Here is a 26,243-nt window from a genome sequence, read left to right as displayed (position 1 = left end):
ACCAGATGGAGTTAGAAGCCCGTGTTTAGAGTGATGGGTAGATCCACCGAGGGAGATTAAGAATATATATTTTCGTGTTCTTAACTTAAATGTTTTGCATAATATCTTACAAAAACAGAACAAAGAACTTCCATGGATTCTAGAGATTTCTAATCCAGTTCCTGCTGGAGGAAGATTCTAGCCTGGTCGTAAAAATTCCTAGGGACAATAAAACTCTCTTCCCCCATGTACATTGGCAAGGAAAGCTCTTGGCTGAGTGAAAGGGAAGGGGGGCTTTTTTTTAGCCCTCAGCCTGCTAACAAGAGAAACTACTTATATGATATTTCATACCATATCGTGACAATAACGTCCCACATCCTGGCCCCTGCCAGTAATAAAGTCCCCCATTGTGTAATAATGTCCCGCGTTCTGGCCCTTTCCTGTAATATTGTCACCCATCTTGGCCCCTTCCAGTAACAATGTCCCCCATCTTGTAATAATGTCCCCTGTCCTGGGTCCTTTCCTGTAATAATGTCCCCCATCCTGTAATAATGTCCCACATCCTGGCCCCTTCCTGTAATAATGTCACCCATCCTAGCCCCTTCCAGTAACAATGTCCCCCATCTTGTAATAATGTCCCCCATCCTGGGTCCTTTCCTGTAATAATACCCCCCATCCTGTAATAATGTCCCATGTTCTGGCCCCTTTACTGCAATAATGTCACCCATCTTGGCCCCTTCCAGTAACAATATCCCCCATCTTGTAATAAAGTCCCCCGTCCTGGGTCTTTTCCTGTAATAATGTCCCTCATCCTTTAATAACGTCCCACGTCCTGGCTCCTGCCAGTAATAAAGTCTCCCATCCTGTAATAATGTCCCAAGTCCTGTCCCTTTCCTGTAATAATGTCCCCAATCCTCTTCAGCAACACATTAATAAATACAAAAAATGATTCCTCTCACCTGTCTCTGTTCCCACGGCGAGTAACGTGCTCTTCCTCCTCTATAGCTGGTGCAGGGGGCGGGTGATATTTGGCAGTAACATCATGCGCCACCCACAATAGGCACGCCATCAGCTGCCAGCCTGTGATTGGTCGGTAGTCTGTCTGCCTATTGTGGTGCAGCTACTGTGGTGCCAGGGAGCCAGTGGTTCTCTGCGCTCCAATAAATTCTGGCTGATAGTGTGTCTGAGGATGCATATTAGGCCGGTGTCCCACTTGCAACTGCAATGTGAGAAACTCGCGCGAGTCTCTTGCTTCACTACCCGACACTGCCACCGGCGGTTCGGACCGGAGCGTTCAGCTGCAAAGAAATACATGCAGCCGCACACTCTGGTCTCGAGTGCCGGCGGCAGTGTCGGGTATTGAGGTGAGAGACTCACGCGAGTTTCTCGCATTGCAGTTGCAAGTGGGACACCGGCCTTTAAACTGAAAATGGTGCTGACGTTGGAGGGGGTTCCCTGACTCCATGGGCCCAGTTGTGGTCGCACCCTTTGTTATTCTACTGCTGATATGTAATGCAATCATGAGAACTAATACCTTTAAAATCAGCTTATCAGTATGCAGTAACCTATCCGTAATCATATCAGAAAGCAAAGCATCTTCTTGATATATATTTCTTCAGTGATAGGAAATAGTGATGTACTTACACAGCCAACACTTAATTTAGCTTTTATTTAATAACCATAACTCCTGTCTAGGTACCATGACTACAAAAAGTACAATGCGCTGGTATCTCAGGCTACAGAGGGAAGTATATAAGAGAAATTTACATGCCACCTATTAGGTTCTGATGAAAGACCCAGCTGAGTAATGGCTTAGTGATTCATAACAGAATCAGTGCAGGCCGGGTAAGTATGAGGTTACCAAATAAGACATGTGTACGCCGTTCTTCTACTGCACTTGAAGCTCGGTCATGCTTCCCCAGGATTTTCCAGAGCTTAGCGTTACTTTCAAAGGGACCTAGGGAGACATGAATGTCTGGTTCTTAGGAGGCGTTAAACGAAACTGCATCAGTGAAACGTACAAATACTTAAAATCATGGTAAAGAAGATTTCCAATATTTTTTACATTTTGTATTAACAGTGAGAACCCTCTTTATATGTTAAAACAGATCTTCCAAAATACATATTTTCTTTTTTTCTGAGGGGTGGTGCAAATTTCTGATTATTCTGATGTTAACCCTCTCCCCTTAGGTTTGTAGTCACATTTCTGGTCATGGCAGTTTGCTGTACTGACAGAGTACTTATGTGTCTGTGATAGGACAGTCATTATCTTACAAGGGATCTCTGCAAATACAATGCGGAACTGAAGCTCAGCATGCTTCTGGGAAGCTGACCAGCTCATGAAAAAAGTTAGTTCACTAATTCATATAAGGAGCCCTTTAGGAAAGGGAGACTGAAGTCAGGGCTCTCTGGTGTCTCACTATTTTACCACAAGTGTGAGACTTTCTGCTTCCAACCTGGAAGATAAAACTGTTTCAGAAGGTGGAGAATGGAAGTGCAATGTGGAAACATGGGAAATCTGTGCGGCTGTCAGCTGAATGTTATCAAAGAGGCAATATTAGATTAATCCTTGTGTGAAGCAGCAGGAGAAGAAGGTTGGAAACAGCAACTGTGGCAAATTCTTACTGCCTCCTGTTGCTGTTTTTGTCCCCTATATCTAACCCTTTACAGGCATCGAATTCTTTACTTTGCAAATTAACCCTTTACATGCAGCTATTTCCTCCCCTTACAGCTTAAGCCTTTACAAGCAGCTACGGCCTCCTTAACCCTATAAAAGCAGCTGTATCTTCCTTCATTATCTGGGCTGCATAATACACAGGGACATCTTATTAAATTGCTGATAGATACAATATTCTGTGCGAAACAAAGTTCAAGCTCCTGGCTGAATGTGTAGAACATTTTCTCTTGATTTGCGTTTTTGCTCGATTTGCGTTTCGCTGATTCACTGTCTGTTGGAATGCATTAATTCACTATGTTTGTGATTTTCTTTTGGTGAATTTATGTGAAAAAATGGGGATGTCAATTCCTCCATTGTATTCTATGGACCAGCAAGATTACGAAATAGCAAAACAGGATAAACCAACTTTGCCATTTAGTTGCTGTATATAATTAGCCTCTCATCCCCTTGCAGAGAAGAGAATCTCATCAGATTTTCATAAAATAAAAAGTGAAATCTGTGTCACTATAATACTGGGGGAAATCGTCTGATTTACTATAAAAATGTCTTATAATTCCACCTACTGTCACGGTTTTATGTTCCCATAAGTGATCCTTTTTAATTTGTACAATGTCACCTTTATTGATCTCCATTGTAGCAACTCTTTTACCTTTAGATCAATGCCGTCGGCGTGTTGTAAGGATTCCATTATGTGTTTAACAAGTTCTAGAAACATAAGGGAAATGCACTTATTAAAAAAAGGCATTGTGCAATAAATATTAACCTTACATATGATTTCCCATTAGTCTGACTACATAACCTGTTAAATAAAGTGGCAGAAGTGCTAGGAAAGCACAATGCTGTGTCACCTTGTCTCCAGATTTTTACGGGCTGTCTTATGAACAGTTCAATAGCCGATCATGCAGTCTCGTGCAGATGACAAGTGACAAATGACGCCTTCCTAATACTGCAGAACACTATGGTAGGACACCAACTTTTTGAATAGATATTGGTGCCAGTTAATAGTGATATACCACCATATATACAGTACAGACCAAAAGTTTGGACACACCTTCTCATTTAAAGATTTTTCTGTATTTTCATGACTATGAAAATTGTACATTCACACTTAAGGCATCAAAACTATGAATTAACCATGTGGAATTATATACTGAACAAAAAAGTGTGAAACAACTGAAATTATGTCTTATATTCTAGGTTCTTCAAAGTAGCCACCTTTTGCTTTGATGACTGCTTTGCACACTCTTGGCATTCTCTTGATGAGCTTCAAGAGGTAGTCACCGGAAATGGTCTTCCAACAATCTTGAAGGAGTTCCTAGAGATGCTAAGCACTTGTTGGCCCTTTTGCCTTCACTCTGCGGTCCAGCTCACCCCAAACCATCTCGATTGGGTTCAGGTCTGGTGACTGTGGAGGCCAGGTCATCTGGCGTAGCACCCCATCACTCTTCGTCTTGGTCAAATAGCCCTTACACAACCTGGAGGTGTGTTTGAGGTCATTGTCCACGCCATACCGCTCATTATCCCCGCACCTCTGCCGTCGCCACACCACTGCTGCAACCCCCCATGGACACCAGGCCATGGCGTCGCCCAACTAAGCAGGAAGGGACCCTGCTCAGGTGCACGCCATACCGCATCACCCCACCTCTGCCGACACCATGCCTCCTGTGACCCTGCTCTGCAACAGCCAGCCCTCAGGTAAGATACTGTAAATTCGGACAATAAGACAGACCCCCATCTTATAAAAAATCTTTTTTTCTGCAATTTTCACCCCAAATTTGGGGTGCGTATTATGGTCCGGTGCGTCTTATAGTCTGAAAAATACGGTATTCCCTTTTGCACTTTTTTTTGCAATTTTGCACATATATATATTTACTTATATATTTTTTTTACCGCACATGGTTATTTATATCTTTGATTATACATTTGATTGCACTGTTGCTTGCACTATTTGCTTGCTATTATTATATATTCTTTTGCACATACATATATGCCCCTGAGTGCACAGTTATATGCACTATTAGATTGCTATTGTGTTGGCTGTCTTTTCTTTTTTGCATATACATATATGCCCCTGAATGCCTAGTTGCACGCATCATGGTTCAAGTGATTGATTGATTTTTTTTTCTGCTGATGAAATTTTTTTCTATATTTTTTTTTCTATGTATTTATTTCTCCCTTTTGTTTGTGTCCGTTCTATTTGTGCTACTTATATATTAGATATATTTTTTACATATTCATATAAAAAATTGTTTTCTAAGCACAAATTTGGTATTTGTCTCCAAGTACAGGCACAATTTTGTAGTGCCACTCTCTTACCATTAAATTTAATAAAGGTATTTTACACTCTACTATGCTTCTGTTTCATATGATTATTGAACCCTATTGATATATGTGCAAATATATATATTTTCATTTTTTTGATCTCGATCTCCATATATGGGGTTCTTTGTTGTTTAGGTTCTTCAAAGCAGCCACCTTTTGCTTTAATGACTGCTGTGCACACTCTTGGCATTCTCTTGATGAGCTTCATGAGGTAGTCACCAGGAATGGTCTTCCAACAATCCTGAAGGAGTTCCCAGAGATGCTTAACACTTGTTGGCCCTTTTGCCTTCACTCTGCGGTCAAGCTCACCCCAAACCATCTCCATTGGGTTCAGGTCTGGTGACTGTGGAGGCCAGGTCATCTGGCGTAGCACCACATCACTCTCCTTCTTGGTAAAATAGCCCTTACACAGTTTGGAGGTGTGTTTGGGGTCATTGTCCTGTTGAAAAAGAAATGATGGTCCAACTAATCGCAAACTGGATGGAATAGCATGCCGCTGCAAGATGCTGTGGTAGCCATGCTGGTTCAGTATGCCTTCAATTTTGAATAAATCCCCAACAGTGTCTCCAGCAAAGCACCACCACAACATCACACCTCCTCCATGCTTTACGGTGGGAACCAGGTAGAGTCTATTCGTTCACCTTTTCTGCGTCGCACAAAGACACGGTGGTTGGTGTTGTGAATTCCGCTCTTGGGCTCCCTCCAGTGGTTGTAAGTAGCATTTTTGTGAGTTCTGCTCTTTGGCTCCCTCCTGTGGTTTTGAGTGGTATGGCTGTTTCTTGGATTTAGCTTCAGCAGCTGTTTTCACTGATCGTCTTTCTGGCTCGGCTATATTAGTCTGGCCTTATCCCTCATTCAATGTCAGTTGTCAATTGTTCCTGCCTGGAGTTATTGCTCTTAGGACTTTCCTGACACTCTGACCAGTTCATCAAAAGCTAAGTCCTAGCTTGTCCTTTTGCGGTTCTCTTGTTGTGGACTTGTTGTTCAGCACTTTCTTTGTTTTTGTTCATTTGTCCAGCTTTTCAGTATGGATCTATTCAGTTAAGCTGGAAGCTCTGGGCAGCAGAGTTTGCCCTCCACACCTTTAGTCAGGTGTGGAGATTTTTGCATTTCTCTGCGGTGGACTTTTTCTAGTTTTTTTTTTACTGACTGCACAGCGTTCTGTTCTGTACTATTTATATTTAGCTAGAAGTGGCCTCCTGTGCTAAATCTTGTTTCATACTACGTATGTCATTTCCTTCTCCTCTCACAGTCATTATTTGTGGGGGGCTAATCTATCCTTTGGGGATTTTCTCTGAGGCAAGTTAGTTTTCCTGCTTCTATCTTTAGGGGTAGTTAGCTCTTAGGCTGTAACTAGATGCCTAGGCCGAGTTAGGAGCATTCCACGGCTGCTTCTAGTGTTGTGTTGAGCTTAGGGACTGCGGTGAGTATAGTTGCCACCTGCTCAGAGCTAGACGCATGTCGCCCCCTAATCACCAGATCATAACAGTACAACTGGCCAAAAATGAGCTGAATGCCTCTCAAAAGAAGGAAGAGAAAAAGAGTTCTGAGCCATTTTTTTTTTCTTTAGTTTGTTTTGTCTTTTTCCTTCCTCTTGATCTCTGGGTGATTCGGGATTTGGATGCAGGCATGGATGTTCAGGGTTTGTTTTCTCGTGTGGATCAGCTTGCTGCAAGAGTACAGAGTATTCAAGATTATGTGGTTCAGACTCCGGCCTTAGAGCCTAGAATTCCGACTCTGGATTTGTTTTATGGGGATAGATCTAAGTTTTTGAACTTTAAAAATAACTGCAAATTGTTTTTTGCTCTGAAACCCCGTTCCTCTGGTGACCCTGTTCAGCAAGTAAAGATAGTTATTTCTCTACTACGTGGCGACCCTCAGGACTGGGCATTCTCACTTGAGTCAGGGAATCCGGCATTGCTTAATGTAGATGCATTTTTTCAATCGCTCGGATTATTGTATGACGAACCTAACTCTGTAGAGCATGCTGAGAAAACACTGTTGGCCCTGTGTCAGGGTCAGGAAGCGGCAGAATTATACTGCCAGAAATTTAGAAAATGGTCTGTGCTCACTAAATGGAATGAGGACGCTCTGGCAGCAATTTTCAGAAAGGGTCTTTCTGAAGCCCTTAAAGATGTTACGGTGGGGTTTCCCACGCCTGTTGGTTTGAGCGAATCTATGTCTCTGGCCATTCAGATTGATCGGCGCCTGCGCGAACGCAAAGTGGTGCACCATATGGCAGTATTCTCTGAGCAAAGTCCTGAGCCCATGCAATGTGATAGGATTTTGACTAGAGCGGAACAGAGGGGATACAGACGTCAGAATGGGATGTGTTTTTACTGTGGTGATTCTGTTCATACTATTTCTGATTGCCCTAAGCGTATTAAGAGGGTCGCTAGATCTGTTACCATTACTACTGTGCAGCCTAAGTTTCTCCTGTCTGTGACCCTGATTTGCTCATTGTCATCTTTTTCTGTCATGGCATTTGTGGATTCAGGCGCTGCTCTGAACTTAATGGACTTAGAATTCGCTAGGCGCTGTGGTTTTTCTTTGCAGCCTTTGCAGAGTCCCATACCCTTGAGGGGTATTGATGCTACACCATTGGCCAAGAATAAACCTCAGTACTGGACGCAGATGACTATGTACACGGCTCCTGCACATCAGGAAGATTGCCGTTTTCTGGTGTTGCATAATTTACATGATGTTGTTGTACTGGGTTTTCCATGGTTACAAGTACACAATCCAGTGCTGGATTGGAAATCAATGTCTGTGACTAGTTGGGGTTGTCAAGGGGTACATGGTGACGTTCCTTTGATGTCAATTTCCTCTTCCCCCTCTTCTGATGTTCCTGAATTTTTGTTAGATTTCCAGGATGTATTTGATGAGCCCAAGTCCAGTTCCCTTCCACCACACAGGGACTGTGATTGTGCTATTGACTTGATTCCTGGCTGTAAGTTCCCTAAGGGCCGACTTTTCAACCTGTCTGTGCCAGAGCATGCTGCCATGCGGAGCTATGTTAAGGAGTCTTTAGAGAAGGGGCATATTCGGCCGTCTTCGTCACCATTGGGAGCGGGATTCTTTTTTGTTGCCAAGAAGGATGGCTCCTTAAGACCCTGTATTGATTATCGCCGCCTTAATAAGATCACGGTCAAATTCCAATATCCTTTACCTTTGCTCTCTGATTTGTTTGCTAGGATTAAGGGGGCTAGTTGGTTTACCAAGATTGACCTTCGAGGGGCATATAATCTTGTTCATATTAAACAGGGTGACGAATGGAAGACTGCATTTAATATGCCCGAAGGCCATTTTGAATACCCTGTGATGCCATTTGGGCTCTCTAATGCTCCATCGGTGTTCCAGTCTTTCATGCATGATATTTTCCGCAATTATCTTGACAAATTCCTGATTGTGTATTTGGATGATATTTTGATTTTTTCCAATGATTGGGAGTCTCATGTGAAGCAGGTCAGGATGGTATTCCAGATCCTTCGTGATAATGCTCTATTTGTGAAGGGGTCTAAGTGCCTGTTTGGAGTTCAGAAGGTCTCTTTTTTGGGGTTTATTTTTTCTCCTTCGTCTATAGAAATGGATCCTGTTAAGGTCCATTCATGACTGGATTCAACCCACATCTGTGAAGAGTTTTCAGAAATTTTTGGGCTTTGCTAATTTTTATCGCCGTTTCATTGCCAACTTCTCTAGTGTGGTTAAACCCCTGACCGATTTGACGAAGAAAGGCGCTGATGTGACTAATTGGTCCTCTGAGGCTGTTGAGGCCTTTCAGGAGCTTAAATGCCGATTTACTTCTGCCCCTGTTTTGCGTCAACCGGATGTTTCTCTTCCTTTTCAGGTTGAGGTTGACGCTTCTGAGATTGGGGCAGGAGCCGTTTTGTCTCAGAGGGATTCTGATGGTTCTTTGATGAAACCGTGTGCTTTTTTTTCCAGAAAGTTTTCGCCTGCGGAACGCAATTATGATGTCGGCAATCGGGAGTTGTTGGCTATGAAGTGGGCATTTGAGGAGTGGCGACATTGGCTTGAGGGAGCCAAGCACCGCATTGTGGTCTTGACCGATCATAAGAATTTGATTTACCTTGAGTTGGCCAAGCGGCTGGACCCTAGACAGGCTCGGTGGTCCCTGTTTTTCTTCCGTTTTGATTTTGTGGTCTCATATCTTCCAGGATCTAAGAATGTTAAGGCTGATGCCCTCTCTAGGAGTTTTTTGCCGGATTCTCCTGGAGTCCTTGAGCCGGTTGGCATTCTTAAGGAAGGGGTGATTCTTTCTGCCATCTCCCCTCATTTGCGGCGGGTGCTTCAGGAATTTCAGGCTGATAGGCCTGACCACTGTCCTGTGGGGAAGCTGTTTGTTCCTGATAGATGGACGAGTAAGGTGATTTCTGAGGTCCATTGTTTAGTGTTAGCTGGTTATCCTGGGATTTTTGGTACCAGAGATTTGGTTGCTAGGTCCTTTTAGTGGCCTTCCTTGTCGTGTGATGTCCGTGTTTTTGGGCAGTCCTGTGGGACTTGCGCCCGAGCCAAGCCTTGCTGTTCCCGCGCTAGTGGGTTGCTTTTGCCTTTGCCCGTCCCGGAGAGGCCTTGGATGCATATTTCCATGGATTTTATTTCGGATCTTCCTGTGTCCCAGGGGATGTCTGTTATTTGGGTGGTTTGTGACCGGTTCTCTAAAATGGTCCATTTGGTACCTTTGCCTAAATTGCCTTCCTCCTCTGATTTGGTTCCATTGTTTTTTCAGCATGTGGTTCGTTTGCATGGCATTCCGGAGAATATTGTGTCTGACAGAGGTTCCCAGTTTGTTTCCAGGTTTTGGCGGACCTTTTGTGCTAGGATGGGTATTGATTTGTCTTTTTCTTCGGCGTTCCATCCTGAGACCAATGGCCAAACTGAGCGAACTAATCAGACCTTGGAAACCTATTTGAGATGCTTTGTGTCTGCTGATCCGGATGATTCGGTGACTTTCTTGCCGTTGGCCGAGTTTGTCCTTAATAATCGGGCCAGTTCGGCTACTTTGGTTTCGCCTTTCTTTTGTAATTTTGGTTTCCATCTTCGTTTTTCTTCAGGGCAGGTTGAGCCTTCTGATAGTCCTGGTGTTGATTCTGTGATGGACAGGTTACAGCGGATTTGGGCTCATGTGGTAGACAATTTGATGTTGTCCCAGGAAAAGGCTCAGCGTTTTGCTAACCGCCGTCGGTGTGTTGGTCCTCGGCTTCGTGTGGGGGATTTGGTTTGGTTGTCCTCTCGTCATGTTCCTATGAAGGTTTCTTCCCCTAAGTTCAAGCCTCGGTTTATTGGTCCTTATGAGATTTCTGAGATTATCAATCCTGTGTCTATTCCGTTTGGCCCTTCCAGCCTCTTTTGCCATCCACAATGTTTTCCATAGATCTTTGTTGCGGAGATATGTGGTGCCCGTTGTTCCATCTGTTGATCCTCCTGCCCCGGTGTTGGTTGAGGGGGAGTTGGAATATGTGGTTGAGAAAATTTTGGATTCTCGTTTTTCGAGGCGGAAGCTTCAATATCTTGTCAAGTGGAAGGGTTATGGCCAGGAGGATAATTCTTGGGTTGTTGCCTCCGATGTTCATGCCGCCGATTTGGTTCGTGCTTTTCATTTGGCTCATCCTGATCGGCCTGGGGGCTCTGGTGAGGGTTCGGTGACCCCTCCTTAAGGGGGGTACTGTTGTGAATTCCGCTCTTGGGCTCCCTCCAGTGGTTGTAAGTAGCATTTTTGTGAGTTCTGCTCTTTGGCTCCCTCCTGTGGTTTTGAGTGGTATGGCTGCTTCTTGGATTTAGCTTCAGCAGCTGTTTTCACTGATCGTCTTTCTGGCTCGGCTATATTAGTCTGGCCTTATCCCTCATTCAATGCTAGTTGTCAATTGTTCCTGCCTGGAGTCATTGCTCTTAGGACTTTCCTGACACTCTGACCAGTTCATCAAAAGCTAAGTCCTTGCTTGTCCTTTTGCGGTTCTCTTGTTGTGGACTTGTTGTTCAGCACTTTCTTTGTTTTTGTTCATTTGTCCAGCTTTTCAGTATGGATCTATTCAGTTAAGCTGGAAGCTCTGGGCAGCAGAGTTTGCCCTCCACACCTTTAGTCAGGTGTGGAGATTTTTGCATTTCTCTGCGGTGGACTTTTTCTAGTTTTTTTTTTTACTGACTGCACAGCGTTCTGTTCTGTACTATTTCTATTTAGCTAGAAGTGGCCTCCTGTGCTAAATCTTGTTTCATACTACGTATGTCATTTCCTTCTCCTCTCACAGTCATTATTTGTGGGGGGCTAATCAATCCTTTGGGGATTTTCTCTGAGGCAAGATAGTTTTCCTGCTTCTATCTTTAGGGGTAGTTAGCTCTTAGGCTGTGACGAGATGCCTAGGAGCATTCCACGGCTGCTTCTAGTGTTGTGTTGAGCTTAGGGACTGCGGTCAGTATAGTTGCCACCTGCTCAGAGCTAGACGCATGTCGCTCCCTAATCACCAGATCATAACAGGTTGGAACGAAAGATCTCAAATTTGGACTCATCAGACTAAAGCACAGATTTCCACTGGTCCAATGTCCATTCCTTGTGTTCTTTAGCCCAAACAAGTCTCTTCTGCTTGTTTCCTGTCCTTAGCAGTGGTTTCCTAGCAGCTATTTTACCATGAAGGCCTGCTGCACAAAATCTCCTCTTAACAGTTGTTGTAGAGATGTGTCTGCTGCTAGAACTCTGTGTGGCATTGACCTGGTCTCTAATCTGAGCTGCTGTTAACCTGCGATTTCTGAGGCTGGTGACTCGGATAAACTTATCCTCAGAAGCAGAGGTGACTCTTGGGGCTGTCCTCATGTGAGCCAGTTTCTTTGTAGCGCTTGATGGTTTTTGCCACTGCACTTAGGGACACTTTCAAAGTTTTCCCAATTTTTCGGACTGACTGACCTTCATTTCTTAAAGTAATGATGGCCACTCATTTTTCTTTACTTAGCTGCATTTTTCTTGCCATAATACAAATTCTAACAGTCTATTCAGTATGACTATCAGCTGTGTATCCACCAGACTTCTGCACAACACAACTGATGGTCCCAACACCATTTACAAGGCAAGAAATACCACTTACTAAACTTGACTGGGCACACCTGTGAAGTGAAAACCATTCCGGGTAACTACCTCTTGAAGCTTATCAAGAGAATGCCAAGAGTGTGCAAAGCAGTCATCAAAGCAAAAGGTGGCTAATTTGAAGAACCTAAAATATAAGACATAATTTCAGATGTTCCACACTTTTTTGTTAAGTATATAATTCCACATGTGTTAATTCATAGTTTTGATGCCTTCAGTGTGAATGTACAATTTTTATAGTCATGAAAATACAGACAAATCTTTAAATGAGAAGGTGCGTCCAAACTTTTGGTCTGTACTGTATATATATTAATGTACAGCAGTTTTGTCATTTCTGTAGTGGCCACTGCCGTGCACTGCAGATCATTACCTTATTCTATAGTTTTGACAGCGCAGCTATATTCAGAAGGTATCCGAGAACTTACAACCACTGCCGATGCTGATCCTCGGGGGTACGGAGTGTGGCACCCCCAACTGATCATTTATTGTTGGCCTTTCCTTATGATAGGCTTTCAATAAAAAAGTAGTGGCCTACTTCTTTAAGATGGTGACTGGTATGCCTCTATAGTGACCGACATCACAGATTAAAATATCAAACTAATACATTTGTTAATATTTTGCCAGGTTATATCTTTGATTTTACCGGCAAATTCTTGTAGCTGAGAATCTTGCACTTCAAACAACAATTCGTCGTGAATCTGTGCAATAAGCCTGGAAGAAATTTATTAAGCATCAGTAAAATTATTGGTCACAGTGTAAATCCATTTTTGAAGCAGCTTTGAATAACTGAGATACAACATGCTCATAGAACTTGCATTAATAAAAGATTTACTTTTGTCAGTGTTTTATGTTTTGCTTGTTCCTGTGTGTGGCTGGCACTCATACTCAAGTCAAAACTGATTTTTTTAAAATTATTTATTTGCATATCATTAACATATCTATCCAACCTGTGATTTCCATAATTCCAGTGTATACCTGCCTCAATAAAAATAAATGATGTGCATTTTTTTACACCATGAAGTCTTCTTTTATTTTTATCACTCCGTTTTCTCCTGAAACTGTTCTATGTAACGTGTAAATGATTTGCACTAGTTACAGGTACAGATTTCCATTGCCAACCAGAAATAATAATAAAATAAGCGAAACTGATTTACATTTATATTAACGTCTACTAACCTCGCCGTTATGTGGAAAGATGATGTGAGTGACGCAGAAATTTTAATCATAGCCAATTTGCACAAATCAGCGGCAGATCCTGGAAAATAAAATCACATTGAACCCCATTCAGAATAATATATTAAAACCAAATGTAGAAATATATTATTATACACAGAAATGTAATTAAGTGATTGCTCTATATAATCTGCTGCCTTCAGGTTTCCGTTTGCTAACACCTTCCTTTTTTGGAAAATGTGTTTTATTCCTCAGCATTTAAATAGGTCTGCTTGTAAGAGGACTGAGAGAGTCCGCTACCATCCCAAAAAAACTCACATGTTACGTGGTCCCTCAGGTTATGTCCATAGCATTTGTTGGTGGCTATGGATTACCACTGACCCTTTGCCATGCAAATGTCTTCTGTTCACCTGAGTTGCATTTTTACCCTGTAAATGTCATACTGAAGAATTATACAATCATGGCCTAAAGTGTTGGCACCCTTGAAATTATTCCAGAAAATTAAGTATTTCTGCCAGAAAGTTATTGCAATTACACATGTTTTGTTATACACATGTTTATTTCCATTATGGTTTTTTTTTTTAACCCCTTAACCCCTTCATGACCCAGCCTATTTTGACCTTAAAGACCTTGCCGTTTTTTGCAATTCTGACCAGTGTCCCTTTATGAGGTAATAACTCAGGAACGCTTCAACGGATCCTAGCGGTTCTGAGATTGTTTTTTCGTGACATATTGGGCTTCATGATAGTGGTAAATTTAGGTCAATAAATTCTGCGTTTATTTGTGATAAAAACGGAAATTTGGTGAAAATTTTGAAAATTTCGCAATTTTCACATTTTGAATTTTTATTCTGTTAAACCAGAGAGATATGTGACACAAAATAGTTAATAAATAACATTTCCCACATGTTTACTTTACATCAGCACAATTTTGGAAACAAAATTTTTTTTTGTTAGGAAGTTATAAGGGTTAAAATTTGACCAGCGATTTGTCATTTTTACAACGAAATTTACAAAACCATTTTTTTTAGGGACCACCTCACATTTGAAGTCAGTTTGAGGGGTCTATATGGCTGAAAATACCCAAAAGTGACACCATTCTAAAAACTGCACCCCTCAAGGTGCACAAAACCACATTCAAGAAGTTTATTAACCCTTCAGGTGCTTCACAGCAGCAGAAGCAACATGGAAGGAAAAAATGAACATTTTACTTTTTAGTCACAAAAATTATCTTTTAGCAACAATTTTTTTATTTTCCCAATGGTAAAAGGAGAAACTGAACCACGAAAGTTGTTGTCCAATTTGTCCTGAGTACGCTGATACCTCATATGTGGGGGTAAACCACTGTTTGGGCGCACGGCAGGGCTTGGAAGGGAAGGAGCGCCATTTGACTTTTTGAATCAAAAATTGGCTCCACTCTTTAGCGGACACCATGTCACGTTTGGAGAGCCCCCGTGTGCCTAAAAATTGGAGCTCCCCCACAAGTGACCCCATTTTGGAAACTAGACGCCCCAAGGAACTTATCTAGATGCATAGTGAGCACTTTGAACCCCCAGGTGCTTCACAAATTAATCCGTAAAAATGAAAAAGTACTTTTTTTTCACAAAAAAATTCTTTTAGCCTCAATTTTTTCATTTTCACATGGGCAACAGGATAAAATGGATCCTAAAATGTGTTGGGCAATTTCTCCTGAGTACACCAATACCTCACATGTGGGGGTAAACCACTGTTTGGGCACATGGTAAGGCTCGGAAGGGAAGGAGCGCCATTTGACTTTTTGAATGAAAAATTATTTCCATCGTTAGCGGACACCATGTCGCGTTTGGAGAGCTCCTGTGTGCCTAAACATTGGCGCTCCCCCACAAGTGACCCCATTTTGGAAACTAGACCCCCCAAGGAACTTATTTAGATGCCTAGTGAGCACTTTAAACCCTCAGGTGCTTCACAAATTGATCTGTAAAAATGAAAAAGTACTTTTTTTTCACAAAAAAATTCTTTTCGCCTCAATTTTTTCATTTTCACATGGGCAGTAGGGTAAAATGGATCATAAAATTTGTTGGGCAATTTCTCCCGAGTACGTCGATACCTCATATGTGGGGGTAAACCACTGTTTGGGCACTCGGCAGGGCTCGGAAGGGAAGGCGCGCCATTTGACTTTTTGAATGGAAAATTAGCTCCAATTGTTAGCGGACACCATGTCGCGTTTGGAGAGCCCCTGTGTGCCTCCAAGGAACTTATCTAGATGCATATTGAGCACTTTAAACCCCCAGGTGCTTCACAGAAGTTTATAACGCAGAGCCATGAAAATAAAAAATAATTTTTCTTTCCTCAAAAATGATTTTTTAGCCTGGAATTTCCTATTTTGCCAAGGATAATAGGAGAAATTGGACCCCAAATATTGTTGTCCTGTTTGTCCTGAGTACGCAGATACCCAATATGTGGGGGTAAACCACTGTTTGGGCGCACGGCAGGGCTCGGAAGGGATGGCACGCCATTTGGCTTTTTAAATGGAAAATTAGCTCCAATCATTAGCGGACACCATGTCACGTTTGGAGAGCCCCTGTGTGCCTAAACATTGGAGATCCCCCAGAAATGACACCATTTTGGAAACTAGACCCCCAAAGGAACTAATCTAGATGTGTGGTGAGGACTTTGAACCCCCAAGTGCTTCACAGAAGTTTATAACGCAGAGCCATGAAAAAAAAAAAAAATTATTTTCTCAAAAATGATCTTTTAGCCTGCAATTTTTTATTTTCCCAAGGGTAACAGGAGAAATTTGACCCCAAAAGTTGTTGTCCAGTTTCTCCTGAGTACGCTGATACCCCATATGTGGGGGTAAATCACTGTTTGGGCACATGCCGGGGCTCGGAAGTGAAGTAGTGACGTTTTGAAATGCAGACTTTGATGGAATGCTCTGTGGGCGTCACGTTGCGTTTGCAGAGCCCCTGATGTGGCTTAACAGTAGAAACCCCCCACAAGTGACCCCATTTTGGAAACTAGACCCCCAAAGGAACTTATCTAGATGTGTGGTGAGCACTTTGAACCCCCAAGTGCTTCATAGAAGTTTATAATGCAGAGCCGTGAAAATAATAAATACGTTTTCTTTCCTCAAAAATAATTATTTAGCCCAGAATTTTTTATTTTCCCAAGGGTTACAGGAGAAATTGGACCCCAAAAGTTGTTGTCCAGTTTCTCCTGAGTACGCTGATACCCCATGAGTGGGGGTAAACCACTGTTTGGGCACACGTCGGGGCTCAGAAGGGAAGTAGTGACTTTTGAAATGCAGACTTTGATGGAATGGTCTGCGGGTGTCACGTTGCGTTTGCAGAGCCCCTGGTGTGCCTAAACAGTAGAAACCCCCACAAGTGACCCCATTTTAGAAATTAGACCCCCAAGGAACTTATCTAGATATGTGGTGAGCACTTTGAACCCCCAAGTGCTTCACAGACGTTTACAACGCAGAGCCGTGAAAATAAAAAATCATTTTTCTTTCCTCAAAAATTATGTTTTAGCAAGCATTTTTTTTTATTCACAAGGGTAACAGGAGAAATTGGACCCCAGTAATTGTTGCGCAGTTTGTCCTGAGTATGCTGGTACCCCATATGTGGGGGTAAACCACTGTTTGGGCACACGTCAGGGCTCGGAAGTGAGGGAGCACCATTTGACTTTTTGAATACGAGATTGGCTGGAATCAATGGTGGCGCCATGTTGCGTTTGGAGACCCCTGATGTGCCTAAACAGTGGTAACCCCTCAATTCTACCTCCAACACTAACCCCAACACACCCCTAACCCTAATCCCAACTGTAGCCATAACCCTAAACACAACCCTAACCGCAACACACCCCTAACCACAACCCTAACCCCAACACACCCCTAACCATAACCACAACCCTAATTCCAACCCTAACCCTAAGGCTATGTGCCCACGTTGCGGATTCGTGTGAGATATTTTCGCACCATTTTTGAAAAATCCGCGGGTAAAAGGCACTGCGTTTTACCTGCGGATTTTCCGCGGATTTCCAGTGTTTTTTGTGCGGATTTCACCTGCGGATTCCTATTGAGGAACAGGTGTAAAACGCTGCGGAATCCGCACAAAGAATTGACATGCTGCGGAAAATACAACGCAGCGTTTCCGCGTGGTATTTTCTGCACCATGGGCACAGCGGATTTGGTTTCCATATGTTTACATGGTACTGTAAACCTGATGGAACACTGCTGCGAATCCGCAGCCAAATCCGCACCGTGTGCCCATAGCCTAATTCTAAAGGTATGTGCACACGCTGCGGAAAACGCTGCGGATCCGCAGCAGTTTCCCATGAGTTTACAGTTCAATGTAAACCTACGGGAAACAAAAATCGCTGTGCCCATGCTGCGGAAAAACTGCACGGAAACGCAGCGGTTTACATTCCGCAGCATGTCACTTCTTTGTGCGGATTCCGCAGCGGTTTTACAACTGCTCAAATAGAAAATCGCAGTTGTAAAACCGCAGTGAAATGCGCAGAAAAACCGCGGTAAATCCGCCATAAATCCGCAGCGGTTTAGCACTGCGGATTTATCAAATCCGCAGCGGAAAAATCCGCAGAGGACCAGAATACTTGTGCACATACCGAAACCCTAACCCTAGCCCTAACCCTAACCCTACCCCTACCCCTAGCCCTAACCCTAACCCTAACCCTACCCCTACCCCTACCCCTAGCCCTAACCCTAACCCTACCCCTAGCCCTAACCCTAACCCTAGCCCTAACCCTAGCCCTAACCCTACCCCTAACCCTACCCCTAACCCTACCCCTAACCCTAACCCTAACCCTATTCTAACATTAGTGGAAAAAAAAAAATTTCTTTATTTTTTTATTGTCCCTACCTATGGGGGTGACAAAGGGGGGGGGTCATTTATTATTTTTTTTATTTTGATCACTGAGATAGATTATATCTCAGTGATCAAAATGCACTTTGGAACGAATCTGCCGGCCGGCAGATTCGGCGGGCGCACTGCGCATGCGCCCGCCATTTTGGAAGATGGCGGCGCCCAGGGAGAAGACGGACGGGACCCCGGCTGGATCGGTAAGTATGATGGGGTGGGGGGGGACCACGGGGGGGGGATCGGAGCACGGGGGGGGGAATCGGAGTGCGGGAGGGGTGGAACGGAGCATGGGGGGCGTGGAACGGAGCACGGGGGGGCTGGAATGGAGCACGGGGGGGTGGAACGGAGCACCGGGGGGGTGGATCGGAGTGCAGGGGGGGTGATTGGAGCACGGGGGGGTGATTGGAGCACGGGGGGAGCGGACAAGAGCACGGGGGGGTGCGGAGCACTGGACGGAGGGGAGCCGGAGCAGTGTACCGGCCAGATCGGAGGGCTGGGGGGGCGATCGGAGGGGTGGGGTGGGGGCACACTAGTATTTCCAGCCATGGCCGATGATATTTCAGCATCGGCCATGGCTGGATTGTAATATTTCACCCATTATAATGGGTGAAATATTACAAATCGCTCTGATTGGCAGTTTCACTTTCAACAGCCAATCAGAGCGATCGTAGCCACGAGGGGGTGAAGCCACCCCCCCTGGGCTAAACTACCACTCCCCCTGTCCCTGCAGATCGGGTGAAATGGGAGTTAACCCTTTCACCCGATCTGCAGGGACGCGATCTTTCCATGACGCCGCATAGGCGTCATGGGTCGGATTGGCACCGACTTTCATGACGCCTACGTGGCGTCAAAGGTCGGGAAGGGGTTAATGACCGCCAATACGTCTTTTAACTGACCTGAGATATAAGAGAATAGCCTCCCCATACAGATGACAATCCAGCATCTGTCGGTTGTACACTATAGCTGACAACTTGCTGTACCAGCCACGATCAGTATTTGCACCATCTAAATCTGTTTAACCCCTTAGATGCTGCTGTCAATAGTGACTACATCATTATAAATGGTTAACAGAGTGTGGGGGCTTCATCTTTATCCCAATTGGTGGTCTCAGATCATGATTTTGTAGTCCTGATGTTTGCCATGGCAATTCATGACCAAATAGCGGCCTTAGAGTCTGACGGCTGTAGTAATCTGTTTAGAAGTTAGCAACATTTAGGTGGTAAAAATACACATTTTCATGTCTGTTATACCACTTTGCATTAATTCCTGTAAAGCACCTGAAGGGTTAATAAACTACCTGACAGCAGTTTTCAATATGTTTAGGGGTGCTGTTTTTAAAATGGTATCACGTTTGTGGGTTTCCCAATATATGGGACCCCTAAAGTCACTTCAAACATGGATAAGTCCCTAAAAAAATAAATTTTGTAAATTTCTTTGAAAAAATGAAAAATTGCTGCTACATTTTTAAACCTCCTAAAATGCTAACAAAATAAAATAACATTTTACAAATGGCGCTGATGTAAAGCAGACATGTGGGAAATGTTATTTATTAATGGTTTGCTGTTGTATTACTATCTGGATTAAAGGGATAATCATTCAAATTTAGAAAATTGCTAATTTTTTAACATTTTTCTCAAATTTTTGATATTTTTTATAAATAAACACAAAAAATGTTGAACAAAATTTACCATTATCATAAAGTATAATGTGTCACGAAAAAACAGTCTCAAAATCACTGGGATTTGTTGAAGCGTTGCAGAGTTATTACCACATAAAGTGACACTGGTCAGATTTCAAAAATTTGGCTCGGTCACTAAGGGGTTAAACAACACAAAAATAGAGGAAAAAAAGGCAAATTGCACACAACACCCTAAAAATGGGCCAAAAAAATTGTTGGCACCCTCAACTTAATATTTGGTTGCACATTCTGCACATCCTTTGGAATAAATAGCTACAATAAGTCACTTCCTATAACCATCAACAAGCTTCTTACACCTCTCAATTGGAATTTTGGACACTCTTCTTATAGAAATGGCTCCAGGTCTCTCATACAGTTGGGAAAAAAAGTATTTGTTTAGTCAGCCACCAATTGTGCAAGTTCTCCCACTTAAAAAGATGAGAGAGGCCTGTAATTGACATCTTAGGTAGACCACAACTATGAGAGTCAAAATGAGAAAACAAATCCAGAATATCACCTTGTCTGACTTGGCAAGATTTATTTTGCAATTTATGGTGGAAAATAAGTATTTGGTTACCTAAAAACATGCAAGATTTCTGGCTCTAACAGACCTGTAACTTCTTCTTTAAGAGGCTCCTCAGTCCTCCACTCATTACCTGTAGTAATGGCATCTGTTTGAACTTGTTATAAGCATAAAAGACACCTGTCCACAATCTGAAACAGTCACACTCCAAACTGCACTATGGTGAAGACCAAAGAGCTGTCGAGGGACACCAGAAACAAAGTTGTAGCCTGTACCAGGCTGGAAAGACTGAAATTGCAATAGCCAAGCAGCTTGGTGTGATGAAATCAACCGTGGGAGCAATAATAAGAAAATGGAAGACATACAAGACCACTGATAAACTCCCTAGATCTGGGGCTCCACGCAAGATCTCACCCCGTAGGGTCAAAATGATCATAAGAACAGTGAGAAAAAATCCCAGAACCATATGGGGGAACCTAGTGAATGACCTGCATACAGCTGGCACCACCGTAACAAAGGCTACCATCAGTAACATACTACGCTGCCAGGGACTCAGATCCTACAGTACCAGATGTGTCCCCCTGCTTAAGCCAGCACATGTCTGGGCCCATCTGTAGCGTTTCATTTCATTCAAATGTTAATGGATACTATGCCCTGACAATGATGCACCCTGAGCCTGCAGGAAATCTTCAATTTCTTTGGAATTTGATTGGGGCTGCTTTTCCACCATCCGGACTATCCTGCATTGCAACCTTTCAGCAATTTTTCTCTGCCATCCACATCCGGGGAGATTAGCTAAAGTGTCTTATGTTGTGCAGCCTAGACAAAGAAACATCAAGATCTCTGGAGATGAACTTGTAACCTTAACGGTGTGGATATTGTTAAGCAATTTTGGTTCTCAAGTCCTCAGACAGTTCTCTTCTACTCTTTCTGTTGTTCATGCTTAGTGAAGCACTTACAGACACACAATGCAAAGAGTGAGTCAACTTCTCCCCTTTTTATCTGGTTTCAGGTGTGATTTTCATATTGCCCACATCTGTTACTTGCCACAGATAAGACTGAACATAGTAACATAGTTAGTAAGGCCGAAAAAAGACATTTGTCCATCCAGTTCAGCCTATATTCCATCATAATAAATCCCCAGATCTACGTCCTTCTACAGAACCTAATAATTGTATGATACAATATTGTTCTGCTCCAGGAAGACATCCAGGCCTCTCTTGAACCCCTCGACTGAGTTCGCCATCACCACCTCCTCAGGCAAGCAATTCCAGATTATCACTGCCCTAACAGTAAAAAATCCTCTTCTATGTTGGTGGAAAAACCTTCTCTCCTCCAGACGCAAAGAATGCCCCCTTGTGCCCGTCACCTTCCTTGGTATAAACAGATCCTCAGCGAGATATTTGTATTGTCTGTTGTGAATTCTGCTCTTGGGCTCCCTCCGGTGGTTGTTGATGGTAATGCAGTTATTCCTGAGCAGCAGTCTTGGACAGGTGCTTCGGCTAATTGCAATTCTGACTGGGGTATTTAGCTGTGCAGGACTCATTAGTCCTTGCCAGTAGTCAATGTTCATTTGGAAGTGTTGGTTCCCTGCCTGGCCTCTCCTGCTTGCTGCCAATTCAGCTAAGATAAGTGTTTGCTTCATTTTTTAGACACACTGCTGTGTGTTTATTTTCTGTGCTTATCTTGTTTCTATTTTGTTCCTGCTAGACTGTGCCTGATGTTTTTCTCAGTCTAGTTTGCATATTCCAGGTGCCTTCTGGGAGAAGCGAAGTCTCCCTAAGCTAGAAGATCGTTGGGTACAGCCGGGACCAGCTGCTTCGAAAGCATCACCAAACCAGGGAATCAAGCTTCAGGAGGCTAATTTGCATATTCCAGGTGCCTTCTGGGAGAAGTGAAGTCTCCCTAAGCTAGAAGATCGTTGGGTACAGCCGGGACCAGCTGCTTCGAAAGCATCACCAAACCAGGGATTCAAGCTTCAGGAGGCTAATTTGCATATTCCAGGTGCCTTCTGGGAGAAGCGAAGTCTCCCTAAGCTAGAAGATCGTTGGGTACAGCCGGGACCAGCTGCTTCGAAAGCATCACCCAGAGCTTGGCTGAGTAGATTACACAAGAAGGAAAACACACAGCAAGTCAGCAGGATCTAGGAGCAACATGGCAGATGTGACAACCTACATGGTGAGCTGCAGCATGTGCTACATGTTCACAGATCGACCAGAAGAAGAATCCAATTTCACCTGTCAGAAGTGTAGACTAATGGCCCTTTTAGAAGAAAAGGTGCGGGGTCTGGAAGAAAGAATAGCAACTTTGAAACTCATCAAAGAGAATGAAGACTTTCTAGACAGAACAGAAGCATCTCTACTGGTCACAGAAGGTGAAAAAAGTGTCAGAGAACCTCCAAAAGCAGATGAGTGGAAGCATGTGACCAAAAGAAGCAAGAAGACCATGGAGAAATCACCAACCACACAACTGAAGAACCGATATCAAATCTTTGTAGAGGATGAAGATGGCACACCTAAGAATGAAGCAATACCAGCAAGCAAAAAAGAAAAGGGCACACAGCAACAAGTGACAGCAAAAAGTACAGCCAAGAAGCAACGAAGAGTGGTGGTGGTGGTGGGAGACTCACTACTGAGAGGCACAGAAGCAGCCATCTGCAGACCGGACATAACTGCAAGAGAAGTATGCTGCCTTCCAGGTGCGATGATCAAGGATGTGACCGATAGGATACCAAAGCTCTTCAGCTCCAAGGACGTCCACCCATTTCTTCTGATACATGTTGGCACCAATGACACGGCAAGGAAGGACCTACCGACAATCTGCAAGGACTTTGAAGAGTTGGGGAAGAAAGTAAAGGAACTGGATGCACAGGTAGTTTTTTCTTCTATCCTTCCAGTAGACGGGCATGGCACCAGGAGATGGAACAGGATCCTTGATGCAAACAACTGGCTAAGACGATGGTGCAGACAACAAGGATTTGGATTCCTGGACCACGGTGTGAATTACTGGTATGATGGACTCCTCGCCAGAGACGGACTACACCTCAACAAACCTGGGAAACACACATTCGCCAGAAGACTCGCTACACTCATCAGGAGGGCGTTAAACTAGAAGAAGAGGGGACGGGAAGAAAAACATTAGACTCGAACAAAGACGACCCAGGAAAACATACTCTGAAGGGAGGTAAGAACATTTCTAAAACAATCCACAGTGAGGAGATTGGAACAAAACAAAATCCTCTAAACTGCATGCTCGCAAACGCCAGAAGCCTGACAAACAAGATGGAAGAACTAGAAGCAGAAATATCTACAGGTAACTTTGACATAGTGGGAATAACCGAGACATGGTTAGATGAAAGCTATGACTGGGCAGTTAACTTACAGGGTTATAGTCTGTTTAGAAAGGATCGTAAAAATCGGAGAGGAGGAGGGGTTTGTCTCTATGTAAAGTCTTGTCTAAAGTCCACTTTAAGGGAGGATATTAGCGAAGGGAATGAGGATGTCGAGTCCATATGGGTTGAAATTCATGGAGGGAAAAATGGTAACAAAATTCTCATTGGGGTCTGTTACAAACCCCCAAATATAACAGAAAGCATGGAAAGTCTACTTCTAAAGCAGATAGATGAAGCTGCAACCCATAATGAGGTCCTGGTTATGGGGGACTTTAACTACCCGGATATTAACTGGGAAACAGAAACCTGTGAAACCCATAAAGGCAACAGGTTTCTGCTAATAACCAAGAAAAATTATCTTTCACAATTGGTGCAGAATCCAACCAGAGGAGCAGCACTTTTAGACCTAATACTATCTAATAGACCTGACAGAATAACAAATCTGCAGGTGGTCGGGCATTTAGGAAATAGCGACCACAATATTGTGCAGTTTCACCTGTCTTTCACTAGGGGGACTTGTCAGGGAGTCACAAAAACATTGAACTTTAGGAAGGCAAAGTTTGAACAGCTTAGAGATGCCCTTAATCTGGTAGACTGGGACAATATCCTCAGAAATAAGAATACAGATAATAAATGGGAAATGTTTAAGAACATCCTAAATAGGCAGTGTAAGCGGTTTATACCTTGTGGGAATAAAAGGACTAGAAATAGGAAAAATCCAATGTGGCTAAACAAAGAAGTAAGACAGGCAATTAACAGTAAAAAGAAAGCATTTGCACTACTAAAGCAGGATGGCACCATTGAAGCTCTAAAAAACTATAGGGAGAAAAATACTTTATCTAAAAAACTAATTAAAGCTGCCAAAAAGGAAACAGAGAAGCACATTGCTAAGGAGAGTAAAACTAATCCCAAACTGTTCTTCAACTATATCAATAGTAAAAGAATAAAAACTGAAAATGTAGGCCCCTTAAAAAATAGTGAGGAAAGAATGGTTGTAGATGACGAGGAAAAAGCTAACATATTAAACACCTTCTTCTCCACGGTATTCACGGTGGAAAATGAAATGCTAGGTGAAATCCCAAGAAACAATGAAAACCCTATATTAAGGGTCACCAATCTAACCCAAGAAGAGGTGCGAAACCGGCTAAATAAGATTAAAATAGATAAATCTCCGGGTCCGGATGGCATACACCCACGAGTACTAAGAGAACTAAGTAATGTAATAGATAAACCATTATTTCTTATTTTTAGTGACTCTATAGCGACAGGGTCTGTTCCGCAGGACTGGCGCATAGCAAATGTGGTGCCAATATTCAAAAAGGGCTCTAAAAGTGAACCTGGAAATTATAGGCCAGTAAGTCTAACCTCTATTGTTGGTAAAATATTTGAAGGGTTTCTGAGGGATGTTATTCTGGATTATCTCAATGAGAATAACTGTTTAACTCCATATCAGCATGGGTTTATGAGAAATCGCTCCTGTCAAACCAATCTAATCAGTTTTTATGAAGAGGTAAGCTATAGGCTGGACCACGGTGAGTCATTGGACGTGGTATATCTCGATTTTCCAAAGCGTTTGATACCGTGCCGCACAAGAGGTTGGTACACAAAATGAGAATGCTTGGTCTGGGGGAAAATGTGTGTAAATGGGTTAGTAACTGGCTTAGTGATAGAAAGCAGAGGGTGGTTATAAATGGTATAGTCTCTAACTGGGTCGCTGTGACCAGTGGGGTACCGCAGGGGTCAGTATTGGGACCTGTTCTCTTCAACATATTCATTAATGATCTGGTAGAAGGTTTGCACAGTAAAATATCGATATTTGCAGATGATACAAAACTATGTAAAGCAGTTAATACAAGAGAAGATAGTATTCTGCTACAGATGGATCTGGATAAGTTGGAAACTTGGGCTGAAAGGTGGCAGATGAGGTTTAACAATGATAAATGTAAGGTTATACACATGGGAAGAGGGAATCAATATCACCATTACACACTGAACGGGAAACCACTGGGTAAATCTGACAGGGAGAAGGACTTGGGGATCCTAGTTAATGATAAACTTACCTGGAGCAGCCAGTGCCAGGCAGCAGCTGCCAAGGCAAACAGGATCATGGGGTGCATTAAAAGAGGTCTGGATACACATGATGAGAGCATTATACTGCCTCTGTACAAATCCCTAGTTAGACCGCACATGGAGTACTGTGTCCAGTTTTGGGCACCGGTGCTCAGGAAGGATATAATGGAACTAGAGAGAGTACAAAGGAGGGCAACAAAATTAATAAAGGGGATGGGAGAACTACAATACCCAGATAGATTAGCGAAATTAGGATTATTTAGTCTAGAAAAAAGACGACTGAGGGGCGATCTAATAACCATGTATAAGTATATAAGGGGACAATACAAATATCTCGCTGAGGATCTGTTTATACCAAGGAAGGTGACGGGCACAAGGGGGCATTCTTTGCGTCTGGAGGAGAGAAGGTTTTTCCACCAACATAGAAGAGGATTCTTTACTGTTAGGGCAGTGAGAATCTGGAATTGCTTGCCTGAGGA

General features: G+C 43.2%; 1 protein-coding gene across 3 annotated transcripts in view; it reads right to left on the bottom strand.

Moving 5' to 3' along the window:
* Positions 1 to 1,648: 1,648 nt before the first annotated feature.
* Positions 1,649 to 26,243, bottom strand: part of POLN (DNA polymerase nu) — a 208,904-nt gene continuing 184,309 nt past the window's right edge. For all 3 annotated transcript variants that reach the window (XM_069744878.1, XM_069744879.1, XM_069744880.1), the window contains 4 exons: positions 13,245 to 13,323; positions 12,712 to 12,779; positions 3,306 to 3,361; positions 1,649 to 1,936 (listed from right to left, as the gene is read on the bottom strand). In XM_069744878.1, coding sequence (XP_069600979.1) covers positions 1,868 to 1,936; positions 3,306 to 3,361; positions 12,712 to 12,779; positions 13,245 to 13,323 — 272 coding nt within the window. In that variant the 3' untranslated portion in view covers positions 1,649 to 1,867. The remainder of the gene's footprint in view (positions 1,937 to 3,305; positions 3,362 to 12,711; positions 12,780 to 13,244; positions 13,324 to 26,243) is intronic.

Source organism: Ranitomeya imitator, chromosome 1, assembly GCF_032444005.1.
Source record: "Ranitomeya imitator isolate aRanImi1 chromosome 1, aRanImi1.pri, whole genome shotgun sequence".
NCBI classification, from domain to species: domain Eukaryota; kingdom Metazoa; phylum Chordata; class Amphibia; order Anura; family Dendrobatidae; genus Ranitomeya; species Ranitomeya imitator.
The sequence above is the reverse complement of the archived record's forward strand: the minus strand, read 5'-3'. Positions and strand labels throughout refer to the sequence as shown.